Source organism: Pempheris klunzingeri, chromosome 6 (genome assembly GCF_042242105.1).
Source record: "Pempheris klunzingeri isolate RE-2024b chromosome 6, fPemKlu1.hap1, whole genome shotgun sequence".
NCBI classification, from domain to species: domain Eukaryota; kingdom Metazoa; phylum Chordata; class Actinopteri; order Acropomatiformes; family Pempheridae; genus Pempheris; species Pempheris klunzingeri.
The window spans coordinates 1729715-1743085 of NC_092017.1; the positions used below are offsets into that span (position 1 = coordinate 1729715).

Below are 13371 nucleotides of genomic sequence, written 5' to 3' on the forward strand. Positions count from 1 at the left end.
ACTGAGTGCTATACATTCAGCCCCAGAGTGCTGGGGTTAAATGAGGGCCTTTTATTCAAATATAATCTGCCTATTGCACCTTAAGCGTACTCACAGTTAGGGTTTCTGACTTTTATTTACAGTTGAATGGCTGGCTACCTGATTAGCTTTTGGTGCACGTACTTGGACAGAAACCCCACAGATAGAGTGCCTTTCATGGGCATCTCAACAGCAGTCCTTGGAAGAAAAAAAAACAACTCCTGCACAAGTTTCACTTTTTGCCTACATAAACATTTACAATTCAGATCAGATTATTTTGAACATGCTCAAGGAACTCAATAGAGTTAACAACAAGAAGGAAACTACTTGGTAGACTTTTGATTTTGGCACTGACTTCACACAGCTCTGTCCTCATCAATTATGGAGGAAGGTTTATGGTCTAACACACCAACACTATCACTACACAGACAGACTGTGTTTGTCAGCGGTGCAAAACAACCTTGGGGTGTGCATCCAAATTATGCACACTGTCAACCAATTAATGAGATCAGCAGAATCGCAGCAGAGCAGCTACGAGCAACAGGGCAGCATACTGATTAGTGAGACCCTCCTTCAACCGAAGGGACTTAGTTTAAATGACAAAGACAGACAGCACGTTGAATCCCCACCAGCATCAGGGCTGCCGTTCTGGCCTCTGACCCTCCTGAGGTGGTGGGGGGGGTGCAAGGAGAGATAGTGTGGTTCTCAGGGACGCTGGGAGAGCACTTCATGATAAAATGTGTTTTTGCTTTTTTTGTTGTTGCTAGTTATTTTCACATTAAATAGATAAAGCATGAGTGATGGTATCAGTTTGGATGTTGTATTGGACTTGTTGTATTGGACTTGTTGTATTGGACTTGGAGGCCAAGAAGGAAGCAGGCATTTAAGACAAAGTTAAAGGTACAACTGGACCCTCCCTTCTGAGGTATTTTAAAAATGTAACAGTGGAGTGGGGGTGGTCGGGGGCATGGATCTGTGTGGCTTTGTGGCCATGTGGTGTCTGACCATGCTGCGGGATGTAGAGCTACATACTGACTGTAACAGCCCAGTGTGAATATGTATAGGAATGCTAATCAGAGCTAATCAGCTGTCAGCAGCTTGGACAGTCTCGAGAAGCAAATCCATGTCCCTCGAGTGTAGACTCTAGAGGGTCAGTGTGTGGGTACCTGTAGCTGGGCTGTCCTACGCCAGAGGCTCTCCTGTGTCTGTGGGGGAGGGCCAGTGCACAGGTGTAACCATTCTTTGTTCTCTCTTTGTTGAGTCAAATCAACAATGGGACTAGAACATTTGAGAATGTAACGCATGCTGTTTCTGTTGCTTTCACTTAACAGAAGGTTCTATCTGATATCCGTAAGTGCACGATCAAATTCAACAGTGTGGCTGATGTGTAATCTATGATCCATGATGGAGACCTGCAGAATGTTGAAGTTACATTGTGCTTAACGAGGCCTCACGCGTGGAGCAGCTCACTCGGCAGAGCTCAGGACTTATTTAATTTCCCTGCCCAGACTTCAATCAAATTCTCACATCTTTACTGTAGATGTGTAGCTGGAGCCAGCTGAACTAGTTAGCTCAGTTAGCATAAAGGCTGGGAACGGGGACAACCAGCCTGGTTCTGTGCGAAGATAACTGACTGCTCTTACTAGCACCTCTAAACCTTACTAATTCTAACTAACTAACTAATTCTATCCTAATTAAGTGCATAACCTCTGTAAGATGAATTCAATTTGAAGAAAAACTGTTACCATGATCTTTTGTCATATGGAGATAAGTATTGATATTCTGTACCTTTATGATACCAACTGATATACTTTGGTACTACTGGCTCATTCAGTACCACCATCCATTCTTAAGTCATGGTATATTCTTTTTCTTTTTCTGGGACGGTAACCAAAAGGGAGGGGTAAGCAGTGATGATATGGGGAGAGGTATCAGTACAATTCTAAAGATACACATCCCTAACAAAGATTAAAAGTGAAAGGAAAAGAGAAGTACTGTTAGGAACAGGTATCATGATTGGCTCTGGTATCAGTAAATGTTAGAACGACACTCTGGCCTGTGACACCAGTCAGCCACTTATTTGTCAGTGAACAGCTTTAAAATGATTAAAGTCACTTAAAGTTCAAAAGAGCTTTATTCTGCTGAGAGTTTTTAAGGTGGGATTGGAACAGGGTACCTTGATGCCTCCTTTGGCCTTGCGTATGTTCTTCCTCTTGTTGGGATCCGTTTCAGCTGGCTGCTTACCACTGTTAGAGTTATCAGAAACTCTGCGAGACAAGGCTGAAATGAATTGAGAGGACAGAGCATAAGTAAGTCTAATCATCTCTTCAATTTCTTCTTCATTTCTTCTTTTCTTCAGAGCTTGTGTTACATTGCACGAGCGGAGTCTCGAGATGTGTTCACGGAAAGAAGACGAGCTTGTCCAAAAACTGTGCATGTACAGAGACGGTGTGAACCTTTTAGACAAGGCTGAATAAATGAACTCACGAGGCTGGCTCCCTGTCGTCCTGGCGGGGTTCTTCAGCGAGGGCCGTTTGGGAGAAGATTCGGGCCGCGGGGCAACAGGCTGGACGGGCCTTGTCTGTTTCGCTGACAGTCTCTTCAGACTGATGTGCCGCTTCTCGAACATCTCCTGGACGTCCTCCAGGCGCTTCAGTGCTGTCAGGACGCTGACCTGCAGGCAGAGATTTCACTAGCAACCCTCGTCCTCATCATTTTTACAAGACAATACCTAGTCATCCTCAGTGAATGTTTCTGTGCACCATACTTTGATATCCTCGGACAGGACGACCTCATACTGGTTGTGAAGGTTTCTCAGTTCATTTAATTGGTTCTTTTCTGCTGACTCCAGAAAGGATTCGATGTCGGTCAGCGCTGACTCTGCCCCTTCCTGTGACTGACATTTATCCACTGCCTGAGAGGCCAGCAGGTAGATGCCAGACTCACACCACTGGTTCACCTGTACACAGCAGAAATGCAAACAGATTCAAACTTTTGTCAAATTGCACAATTTTGTGTAACTGTTTGGACGCAGACAACAGCTTAAGAGATATTTTTCTCAGGTGTTGGTGGAGACAAAAACAGAGCTAAAAGGGGCGTGAATGTCAGACTTCGTCAGGTCACCTGAGAAACAAGTTTAAATCAATGCTGACGTTGTGCTGTCTCTATCGGATGTAGAAAAAGGTAAAGTTGCTACTGAATTTGCCTTGTGAACTTTATGTAAGGGATAATGTACAGCAAGCCAGTCATCATAATCTTCGGCCAACATCGGGAAGGACTGACATAATGCAAAATCACAAAGTTGACACAAAAGTTAAAGTTACGATATACAGTTAAAAAAAAGCAAGTCTGAAAAATGAGATTTAGATGTTAAAAACATACTCTGCAGCCTGCAGGAAGGTAGGCAAGGACTAATTCAAGGCTGATCCAAAGTCAGCGTTTGGATTGTTTAGACTTTTTCATGCACACACGCAATGTGTTTCTGGGTTTGACGTCTATAAGTGTATCCTATCATATCCTCACCTTGTCAATACCCATGTGTATCTGCAGGGATTTGGACGAGACATCCGTCTTTTTCTTGGCCTCATTGCTGAAGTCGTCACAGACCCGCCGGAGCTCCACACATTTGGGCCGAATGGAGTCCACAGCATAGTGGTTGCTCTGGATCAGCTGGTCACCGTGCAGAGCGTGGAGCTGGGCCTTTTCTAGCGTGGGCTGGAAGTACAACAGTTGTGGCGGCTCAGTAGCTGTGTCTACTGAGGTAAAGATGCAAATCAGCTACACTACTCAATGTTTATGTCTTTTGTGTCCAGCTCCTCAATGGCAGTCTCTGAGTTTAACATTCCACAATACTGGAGTGTTTCGGATTAACATAAATCATTGGACCTCTCAGACTGGAGATACCATCTATGATGTCAACCCAATCACTACCAGAGTAGTTAATAGTTAATAATTGATTTGTGGTCCCACTTTCTAATAAGTCACCGTTTATAGAGTATTTGGAAGTTGTAACTGCTGGCTTTACTGCTCATAGTCCACGAAGTAAACTAAAGTACATACCAATAATTCATTTTGGGTGGTTAAGTGTTGAAAATACATTTCTTAATAAATGATCAAGAGTGTCTCACTTTGTATCAAGCCATCAGACCTGCAGTTATAAACAGTAATAATTCATTAAAGAGGGGTAATAAACATCAAGTCATCATAACCATTGATAAAGGGTAGTAAACAATCCAAGTGTGAAGAAGGTTAACAAACATGAAGTCTGCAGCTATAAAAACATTTCAAGTAATTCGGTTCTGGTTTGGCTTCTGCAGACTGTGTGTGTGTGTGTGTGTGTGTGTGTGTGTGTGTGTGTTGACTGACCTGAGCCTTCTCTTCCAGTGTTTTCAGTTCCTTCAGCAGGTGTTCAACTCTGGCCACACAATCCCCGATATCTGATAGGCTGGTTAGACTGTCCATCAAACTGTCTAGTGACACTTTGACCTGGAGATACAGCGATAAAGGAAAACCATTATTTACCTACTCATCCACACTGTGATAACATTTCTTTTTTCATATTCAGACCAAGATTCACTGCAGAATATTTTAGGTCTTAAGTCCAACAATCTCACCACTGATCATTTCTAATAATCTCATCGGCACAAAACAAGTAATTTTACTGTGGGTTAGTTTGAATTCTTTCCACAAATATTGTATTAATAAAACAAGGAACCATGTTAAGGCTGTTCTGCTTGCTTCAGTCCAAACTCTTGAAATGAAATGACACAGACTCAGCAATCAGACACCAAACACAGAACCTTATATGGACCTCATATAACAGAACATGACGTGTTAGGTAGAATGTCAAATAGAGTTCTTGTGTTGACAATTCCAAATTGTTCATTAATTATGTTTTTTGAAGTATGATTTGAAGTCTTTTCAAACTGCGGGAAGAGCAGACACAGGCGAGATCCAAAGGTCGCAGGCCAGAGGCAGACAGAGACACTTCAGATCTACAGATATACAGTACCTCTCTGAAGTCCTGTTCAAAGTGACGTAGCTGCAGGCACTGCTCCAGTTTCAGATGGTGTTTACACCAGAACTGTTCAAAGGCATTCTCTGTCTCATCCAGCTGGGCTAGGAGCCTGAAACACACAGCAGGCACTTCATTACACACACACTGGGGGTTACTAAAGGACTTCATGGCCACGATATAGACTGAGATGCATTATATAACATATGTAAGAAAAAAAAATTGATGACTGTCACCTTTCCACAGTGGTTTGGTTCTCCATCTCGTCTGGGTTGAGTTTATGATTCTCTGACTTGGCTGCCTGCTCCTTGATACAACCTAACAAGGTGGTGCCCTGCTTCAAGGCTAGCTTCAGTTCATCCTGGTTTAGAGATAGAAAGGCATTGCAAATGACATTCATGTTATGTGTAAAACAGTCGATCAGTGCGTGTGGTGTCCCATTCACACCTGTTACTGGAACATGCATGCATATATCTGCATATATGCATAGATCTCATATCTTATCTGGATAATAACAGTTTTGCTGGCTGATTCCCCAAGTTAATGAGGGTTAATCCAGCGGGAATTATCATCCCACATAAGTGCTGAATATATGTGGTAGAAGGGGCCGACTAAACCAACTAGTAGATTCAGGAGGCTGATGTCACCCGAGGATGGAACGAACGCCATTTACATTTCTGGTAAGGAGGTGACATCTTGACTTCTGGTGTTTGTGTCCCAAGTGAAACTGAGTTATTTTAACATTTTCCTGATAGATCACGTACGCCATGAAACTTAAGTGACATCACATGTCAAGTTGTGTATGTGTATGTACAGATTTTTCCTCTTCATATATCATATTATTGTTATTTCATTTTCTCTTTCTTTAACTGTGTGCTTTTGTCAGTCCTCTTGAGCTGCTGTAACAGCAAACTTTCCCCACTGAGGGATCAATAAACAATGTCTTACTCGGCAAACGGTGCTCTCTTACGGTCGTATATGTAACTGTGGGAGGACTGATATCGACAGATATGTGCAGCCCAGGGAGGTTCCAGTTGTGGCCCAACTAGGCCGGTGCAGTAGCCCTTATCTAAAGCACTTTATTGGTAGTGATAACAGGTCATTTAATGGCCTGATAACAGAAGCTCTGGTGCAGCTCAGGTGGTTTAACAACGCCAGGTATATGTAAATTCTGTAGTCAGAGCTGGCAGACTTGTAAAAAAGGGAAACATGGAGGATGCTCTTGAAGGGCTGCTACAACTTGCAAGGCAAGGCTCTCATGAAAGACAAAAAATAGCCAAAGGGAGGCTACTTGTCAGTAGGCTTCCTAAAATATGCTGGTGTTACCCACAGCTACTCAAAATTCAAAGGTCAGGGGAAGCTGAGAAAGGGTCAACTTTATGCAAATGTCCTCTGATACGTGGGACTGACATCCTGGGAGCAAACAACTGACCATCAGTTATGCTTCTTTTAACTCCCCCAGGAAATGGAAACAGTCCTTTTCTACTCCAAGTACTTAAAACAAAATGGACAAATGCTAATTATCCTTATTTTGTCACAATCAACAAACTCTTTGTAGTCATGCACGCACTGTTCATGTGTCAGGACGTGTTGGTGTGTTAGATCACCTTGAGGTTGCTGTGTTTGTCAGTGTGTGCTGTGAGCAGGTCTTTGGTGCACTGGACGTCATTGGGCAGCTCTGTCTCGGCCAGGTCAGTCCCAAACTTCTGTAACAGCTGGGCTGTGCTTTTCACCGTCATGGCAAAGTTCTCTATGGCCTGGGGGGGGGGAGAGAGAGAGAGAGAGAGCCACATGTGAATCTGCAGCACCCTAGAATGCAACTGACTGTACAAAAATCACACTATAATTTGGAAACTGCTAAATTACTAGCATGAAGTCCAAGGCACACAGTCTTTAGTATCGCATGTTGACTCACAGTCCGGTGGTGGATCCACTGACTGTGACAGTACTCCAGGCTTCCTCCCAGCTCCCGGGTCAGCTGGCCTTTATCCACATAACCGTGCAGGTCTGACAGAGAGTTCAGCATCACAATCTGCAGACAGATTCAATAGTCAGTTCTCTGCTGCATTAGTTTGACCAACATTTTTTTTTTAATCTTTTGTCTCTTTTGAGCCCCCCAGCTTTAAAGAAGTGACGCACTATGATAAGCCAAGCAGTCCTCAATCACGCAGGGAGTCAGACAATACACAATCTCATTAGAGGTACAAAGACAATGGATAAGAACTAAGTAGACTGCAGACACAACAGATGATAGCTTGTGTTGACTGAACCTCTGTATGAAGGTTTAGCATTTCTTTTAGTGGCAACCAGAGCAAAAGATCCTGTAAGTGTTACCCTAAAAGGATGGCCTGATGGCAGTAATTCAAACTCCCCATGTCCTACGAGATAATCTAGAATGACCATAGCCCTCCAAGGACCCATGGGTGGTAGATGTCAGTAAGCTGATCCCGACTTAGTCCAATAATTCTACTCACTATTTTTACTGCCTCTAAAGTGTGATATATTAGACCAAAACCTGACCATGAAACATGCACTGAGCAGCGCTGCACACGGTCAAGTCTGGGATGTCATCAGGAAGAATGAATTATCTGTCACATGTGATTGGCCATCATCATGACCAATCACATGTGCCGTCTTCCTCCCCTTTAATCACAGGGCTCTCCCCGTCATGACGCACTGCCAGTTTGGGAACCCTGTGCTGTGTTTTCTTCACATTCACAATGTGGTCAGATATTTTTGGATCTGTTTTTTAAATTTGACTATTTTGAATTGAGAACAATTACTGACAATCTAGGAAATAAAAGTTTCAAAAAGGTTTTCTTCATATTGTGACATGTGACCCAGTTTAATGACCCACAAATAAATAAAAATACGATGTTTCTCGGAGCAGCATTATAAAGTTCAACTGACAAAAGGAAGGTGTATGTGCTCATAAGCACGGAGGTTTCTGTGGTTATTTTCCAGTGGTTTGACCTCATCTGCCTCAGACTGCAGATGGAACAGACACCTGCTGCCTTCCCATCGCTGTTAAAGGCCTTTAGTGTACTACAGACTACTAACTGTTTGTGATACAACTTCATCCGTTCGGTGGGATCACATGTCATCTGGTTGAAAAACAAAAAAATGAACAAAACACTGACAAAACGCTTGTGTACGTCAGTGTGTCAGAGAGGTTTAAATGGATTTGCCTTCACTAAATTAAGTGACCAATATATCATAGAACACAACTGCACACGCTGCACCCACGGCACAACACAGTCCTTTGTGACCGTACGTCGTGTCTACACATCTTCTCCTAGAAAAAGTTTATAGTATGACATTTAAATCTTTTTCATGTAGTATTCTTGTTTCCCCCCACAGGTTTTCACTTCCTTTTCACCTCCTTGGTGGCTGTATACTTCTTTGAACATCCACTCTTTGAGTATATCTCTTTGTCATATGAACTTTTGCAGCTACACTCTGCTGCGCTGAACATTAGTAGGATTGTATTGTATAGTATTGTAGGTTATGCATGAGGTTACCACACGCAAGCGATGTCTAACGCAGCTGAGCTGAGCTGACAAAAATGTGTATTTCATGTATTGTTTATTTGTCGTGTCCCCGATCAACCACATTTTCCAAACGAAAAACGAAATGTTTCCCCCGTGACTGCTGCTGCTTGGTACTGAAGCATGCTTACCGGTACCTTCATTTTAAAGTCATCCTTGTGCAGCTTGATCCCAATGTCTGCTATGGCCCTCTGAAAGAACCTGGACGGCCTCAGCACCAACACCAGCTGCAGGTTTCCTGGAAACGCCCCCTTGATATCACAACAACATGAGAATTTAAAACACTTGTCTCGGCCACAACATCATTTCATTCCCTCATTCAAACCCTGACCGAACCACCAGGCAAGTGCTGGGACCACAGTGACAGAGCTGGATGTGTAAACGTGTTCATATGTTGGTTAAGTCTTGTTGGTATCAAACCATTTAAGTACTAAATTGTTAGAACAGCTTGTTCTGAAAAACACTGATACTTTAACAGGTTGGTGGAGTTCAACTGGGCTCCGCAGGTCTGAGAGGTGGTTAACACTGCTGACTCGTCCAAATACATTAATCACACTGCTTCTCATTTGTCATTAAAAATGAGAATCGCTGAACTAAGCAAGGCCTGATGGCTCAACATTAACTTTTCTGTTAAAACTGCACATCACCACGGTGATTCATTTTTAAAACCGCCATCCTCTTGATGATCTCTTTGTCGTATCTGATGATGACTGCACTGCTCGTTAGTTCCCGGCCTTACACACTGCAAAACAGCCGAAAAGTGCAGCGCTAGCTAACTAAATGAATGCTACAATGCAGCAGAATGCACCACAACTGAGAGGGGAGGGATTTTTACTGGCAACTGTCTGTGCATCCGAAGGTCTTGTGCAGGTTTTCAACAGGTTTCAGTAAATCATAAGTTAGTTAGAGTGTGAGTGTGATGGGCAGGTGGGGGGCATCCATTGTACATGTATGATATACAAATACTGCACACATACTACCCACTTTGACAATAAAATAAACAATATTATAAGTAGTAAAGGTTAATGAATTAATCTTTTATTTTGCTTCCTCTAACTTAACATTTGCATAACTGTAGTAAAGACTTTATCTTTTTCTACTACAGGGTGTCAGTGGAAAGTCGTATCTACATCTGCCACCCACACCTGCACAAAACAGGTGGATGAAGATTGCATTTATAGCCCCGAATACAAGATCACTGTAAATGCACAGTGTTTTCTTCAGATGACCTTGGTTGGTGGTGTATTTGGTTGCTCTGCTTTGTTTGCAGTATTAGATATAAATATCTTTACTTAGAGGCACATATGTATGGATTTCTACTGTGGCTTGAATACTAGGTGTCTTACAGCTCGGTCTTAGAGGACTTACAGCGATCCTGGATAGAGAGGCCTTTACTGAGCTCCATTTGTCTTTCCGCCGGTCAATGATGATGATGAAGCCGATGCTGGCAGCATCCAGGCTGGAGACAGGAGGAAGAGAGGACATGTAACTGGACTGCGGCTCAGTGTGTGCATGTTCCTGCGTGACACGGAGGCTCACTGCTCCTGAACAAGCTGTGCTAAAAACACAGACAAGCCTTAAATATGTATATAGATATTCATCCTCTCATGTAATCCTGCTGAGTGGCTATATTCTCATCACGTCTCACTTAAGGTTGGCTGATGAGTGCACGGCTTTACTGAGAGTAAACTTATTTATATGTTATATATATATATGTTTATATGTGCTGCACTAAAACACAAAATCAACTGCCCTTTTATTATTAATTTGTTTATAAGTTGCTAAATTATTGTGTTTAATCAAAGTACCAAACTGAATTTCTTGGTTCAGGTTGTATTTCTGGATAGAAAAACTACACATTGCACAGAAAGTAGGAAAAAAAAGACACGTAATAGTCCTGAGAGCTCATTTTAGCACCGAGTTAGCTGCCATGCTCATCCATGGGAGTAAATTAAATTGAAGCCTTTTAATGTGATACTCTCTCACAGGGTCATTTGCTGATATCCAATGAGCAGAGTGAAGCCTTTTTCTGGCCAACAGGTGGCTTGAAGCAGGAAAGCTGTATGTGTATGAGAGTGTGGGTACCTGGGGATGCTGGTCAGGTACGTAACAACGTTGAGGAAGTCTTCCTCTGGCACTTCGCTGAAGCCTGAGTACTCTGGGAAGATAATGATCGGGGCGCCATCTATCCCTCGCCCGCCTGCAACACCATTTTACAAAACATATACCACACTGTCACCCATCCACTCATACACATGCCATGACACACATATTATGGTGCCTGCCCTTTGTTAATGATAATATAACATACATTTAGATGGCCACACATACTCAAAAACAGTCAGTGACAGTCATCTTGAAATAAATATCACTCAGTATGTATTCCTCATGTCCCATTATGTTTTCTCTATACGTTTCATCAAACTGAATAGCATTTGACCAAAAGTCAGTCCAGAGTTCATCTCGTTAAAAACAACATTTGAAGTCAGGAGGAAAGAAACCAGATTCTTGGAGAGCTCTGCTTCCACATGAGAGTCACAAGATGGCGACCTTGAGCTAAAAAATCCTCTCTGTAACTGTAAGAGTCTAACTGTGAGCTCATTTTGACTTAAGACCTCATTTTAATACTTTTTGGTCCAACACACTTCTCCCTCTGCACCCACACTCTTTGTTTCTACTTTCATTTTCTCATACTCAGCACTTGAAATCAAATCGCTTACATGGTTTCACTATTTCAACGGTTTAATTTCTATTTTATTTGATCTATTCTTATATGTATTTTCATTACATGTTCATTCAGTCTCTATTCCTTTTACTTTATTTATCCATTTGTTAGATTTGTTCTGAGCAACAAGAGCGTAAGAGTTTCACTACATGCTGTATTGTGTATGACTGTGTATGTGATGATAAAACTTTGATTTGATTTGATCCACAGACATTCAGCCAACTTTCTCAAGATGGATATTCTGTACCTGACGTGCAGCAGAAGGGGTGTAACGAGAGTGTCATGTGGTCTCACAGTGAAGGAGCTTGGGAGAAAGATGCTGCATACAGTGTGTCATACTGACATTCACACAGTCACAGCCTCCATGACACCATGTACCAAGTGTACAGGTCTGAGAAAACACTGTGTTCTGATCTGCTCACAGCTGCTTTATTATCTCTAAATAAATAAAGATCCTCATTATTTTAGAGTGGTGGAGGTCCATATTTTTAAATAAAGTAACAACCTGGGCCAAGGTAGTACTCCAACATGCTTAGGGGCAGCATGGTGGTGCTGTGGTTAGTCCCGGTTTGAACCCGGGGTGTTTCTCCCCATGCTAGCGTGGGTTCTCTCCGGGTACTCCGTCTTCCAAAGACATGCACATTAGGTTAACTGGTAACTCTAAATTGCCCGTAGGTGTGAGTGTGAGAGTGAGTTGTCTGCCTGTCTGTATGTGGCCCTGCGATTGGCTGGCGACCAGTCCAGGGTGTACCCTGCCTCTTGCCTGAAGTCAGCTGGGATAGGCTCCCGTGACCCTGACGGATAAGCAGTATAGAAAATGGATGGATGGATGGATTTGCTTAGTGTCAAGTACATCCAGTGTGGCTGTGCAGTCTGGGATTTTTTTTTTTGCGAGAACTCAAATACTGATGCGCTTTATGTTTCTAATTTGCTTTGCAGAAAAAAACCAAAGAAACAGAGAAGTGAGAGCCACGATGACCACACAAATAAACATCCAGAGTTCATAAATAGAAACCAACACAAGTACAAGAGAAGAGAAATGACACTGTGAGACTCACCGACTGAGAGGAAAGAGGAACACTCACTTTGGCGCAGTAAGCGAAGAGTAGTTCCACTTCACATGTGACAAAATTGCATGCACAGAAAAAGACCAAAATATCCAGCCAAAGGATCCTACCAGCCCACATCCAGCCGAGAAGACGCACACACTCACACTAGGCGCACACATGTGGTGAAAGCCATAAACCAGGCCTGTGTTAAACTTATGTAACTGCCAAGGCAAGTAATGCTGAGAGAGGGATTTTTGGAAAACCGTTACTCTGTCTGTTGAGAGAGGACTGAGAGAAGGAATGAGAGGCATCCCTGGACAACCACTGCAGGCTGCTGTGCCACCAGTAACAGCACATCTGGAAAGTCTGGGGTGGCAGAGGCAAAAATCCCTGTGTAAACTTCAAAAGTGATGAGACGTGACTTTCCACCAGATGGAGTGCCATGAAGCGTAAAAAAAACAAACAAATCCATGACAAAAACTAAATTGAAGCTGAACTAATTGAGAGTTTGATATTGTTCTTTGCTACCACATAAAGTCTTCATCATCATATCTTTCAGACAAAAGCAAAGTAACTAGCGGAGACTCACATTGGAGTGACAGCAGCTCGGTGTGTGTGGTGGACAGACACTTTCCACAGTTCTAAACTCAACTGTTCACTATTCATTGGGCCAATGAAGCAGTTTTACACATTATTTCCCACAGTATTAGAGTGTAATATCCAGCAGCTGCCGAAATCTAAATGATTACGAGAAGCTCAGCAGTGGGACTGATGTGCAAACATGTGTGGGCACTGTAGTCTAAAGTTTTACACAGGGGATTCGAACAGACACGGGGGTGATCAAGTTAGACAATCAAGACAATAATATATGTGACATAAAATATTTTTTAAATGACATATGATACAGAGAGCATATAAGCGATATGCATTTACAGCCATCTTATAATGGGAATATTAACTTGATAAAAACAGTGCTGTTTTCTGCCCTGAGTACAGTCTGCAGGTTTTCCCTTCAGG

At 42.6% G+C, this 13371-nt stretch overlaps 1 protein-coding gene across 1 annotated transcript in view; it reads right to left on the reverse strand.

Annotated features, from left to right (window-relative positions):
- mcf2l2 (MCF.2 cell line derived transforming sequence-like 2) overlaps window positions 1-13371 on the reverse strand; it is an 81104-nt gene that overhangs the window by 61729 nt on the left and 6004 nt on the right. Inside the window, exons 3-14 of the mRNA XM_070831734.1 lie at window positions 10666-10780; window positions 9949-10039; window positions 8712-8831; window positions 6948-7064; window positions 6640-6789; window positions 5269-5393; window positions 5030-5144; window positions 4384-4503; window positions 3541-3732; window positions 2786-2977; window positions 2506-2692; window positions 2195-2298 (exon numbers count right to left, since the gene is read on the reverse strand). Of these exons, the coding sequence (XP_070687835.1) occupies window positions 2195-2298; window positions 2506-2692; window positions 2786-2977; window positions 3541-3732; window positions 4384-4503; window positions 5030-5144; window positions 5269-5393; window positions 6640-6789; window positions 6948-7064; window positions 8712-8831; window positions 9949-10039; window positions 10666-10780 (1628 nt within the window). The remainder of the gene's footprint in view (window positions 1-2194; window positions 2299-2505; window positions 2693-2785; window positions 2978-3540; window positions 3733-4383; window positions 4504-5029; window positions 5145-5268; window positions 5394-6639; window positions 6790-6947; window positions 7065-8711; window positions 8832-9948; window positions 10040-10665; window positions 10781-13371) is intronic.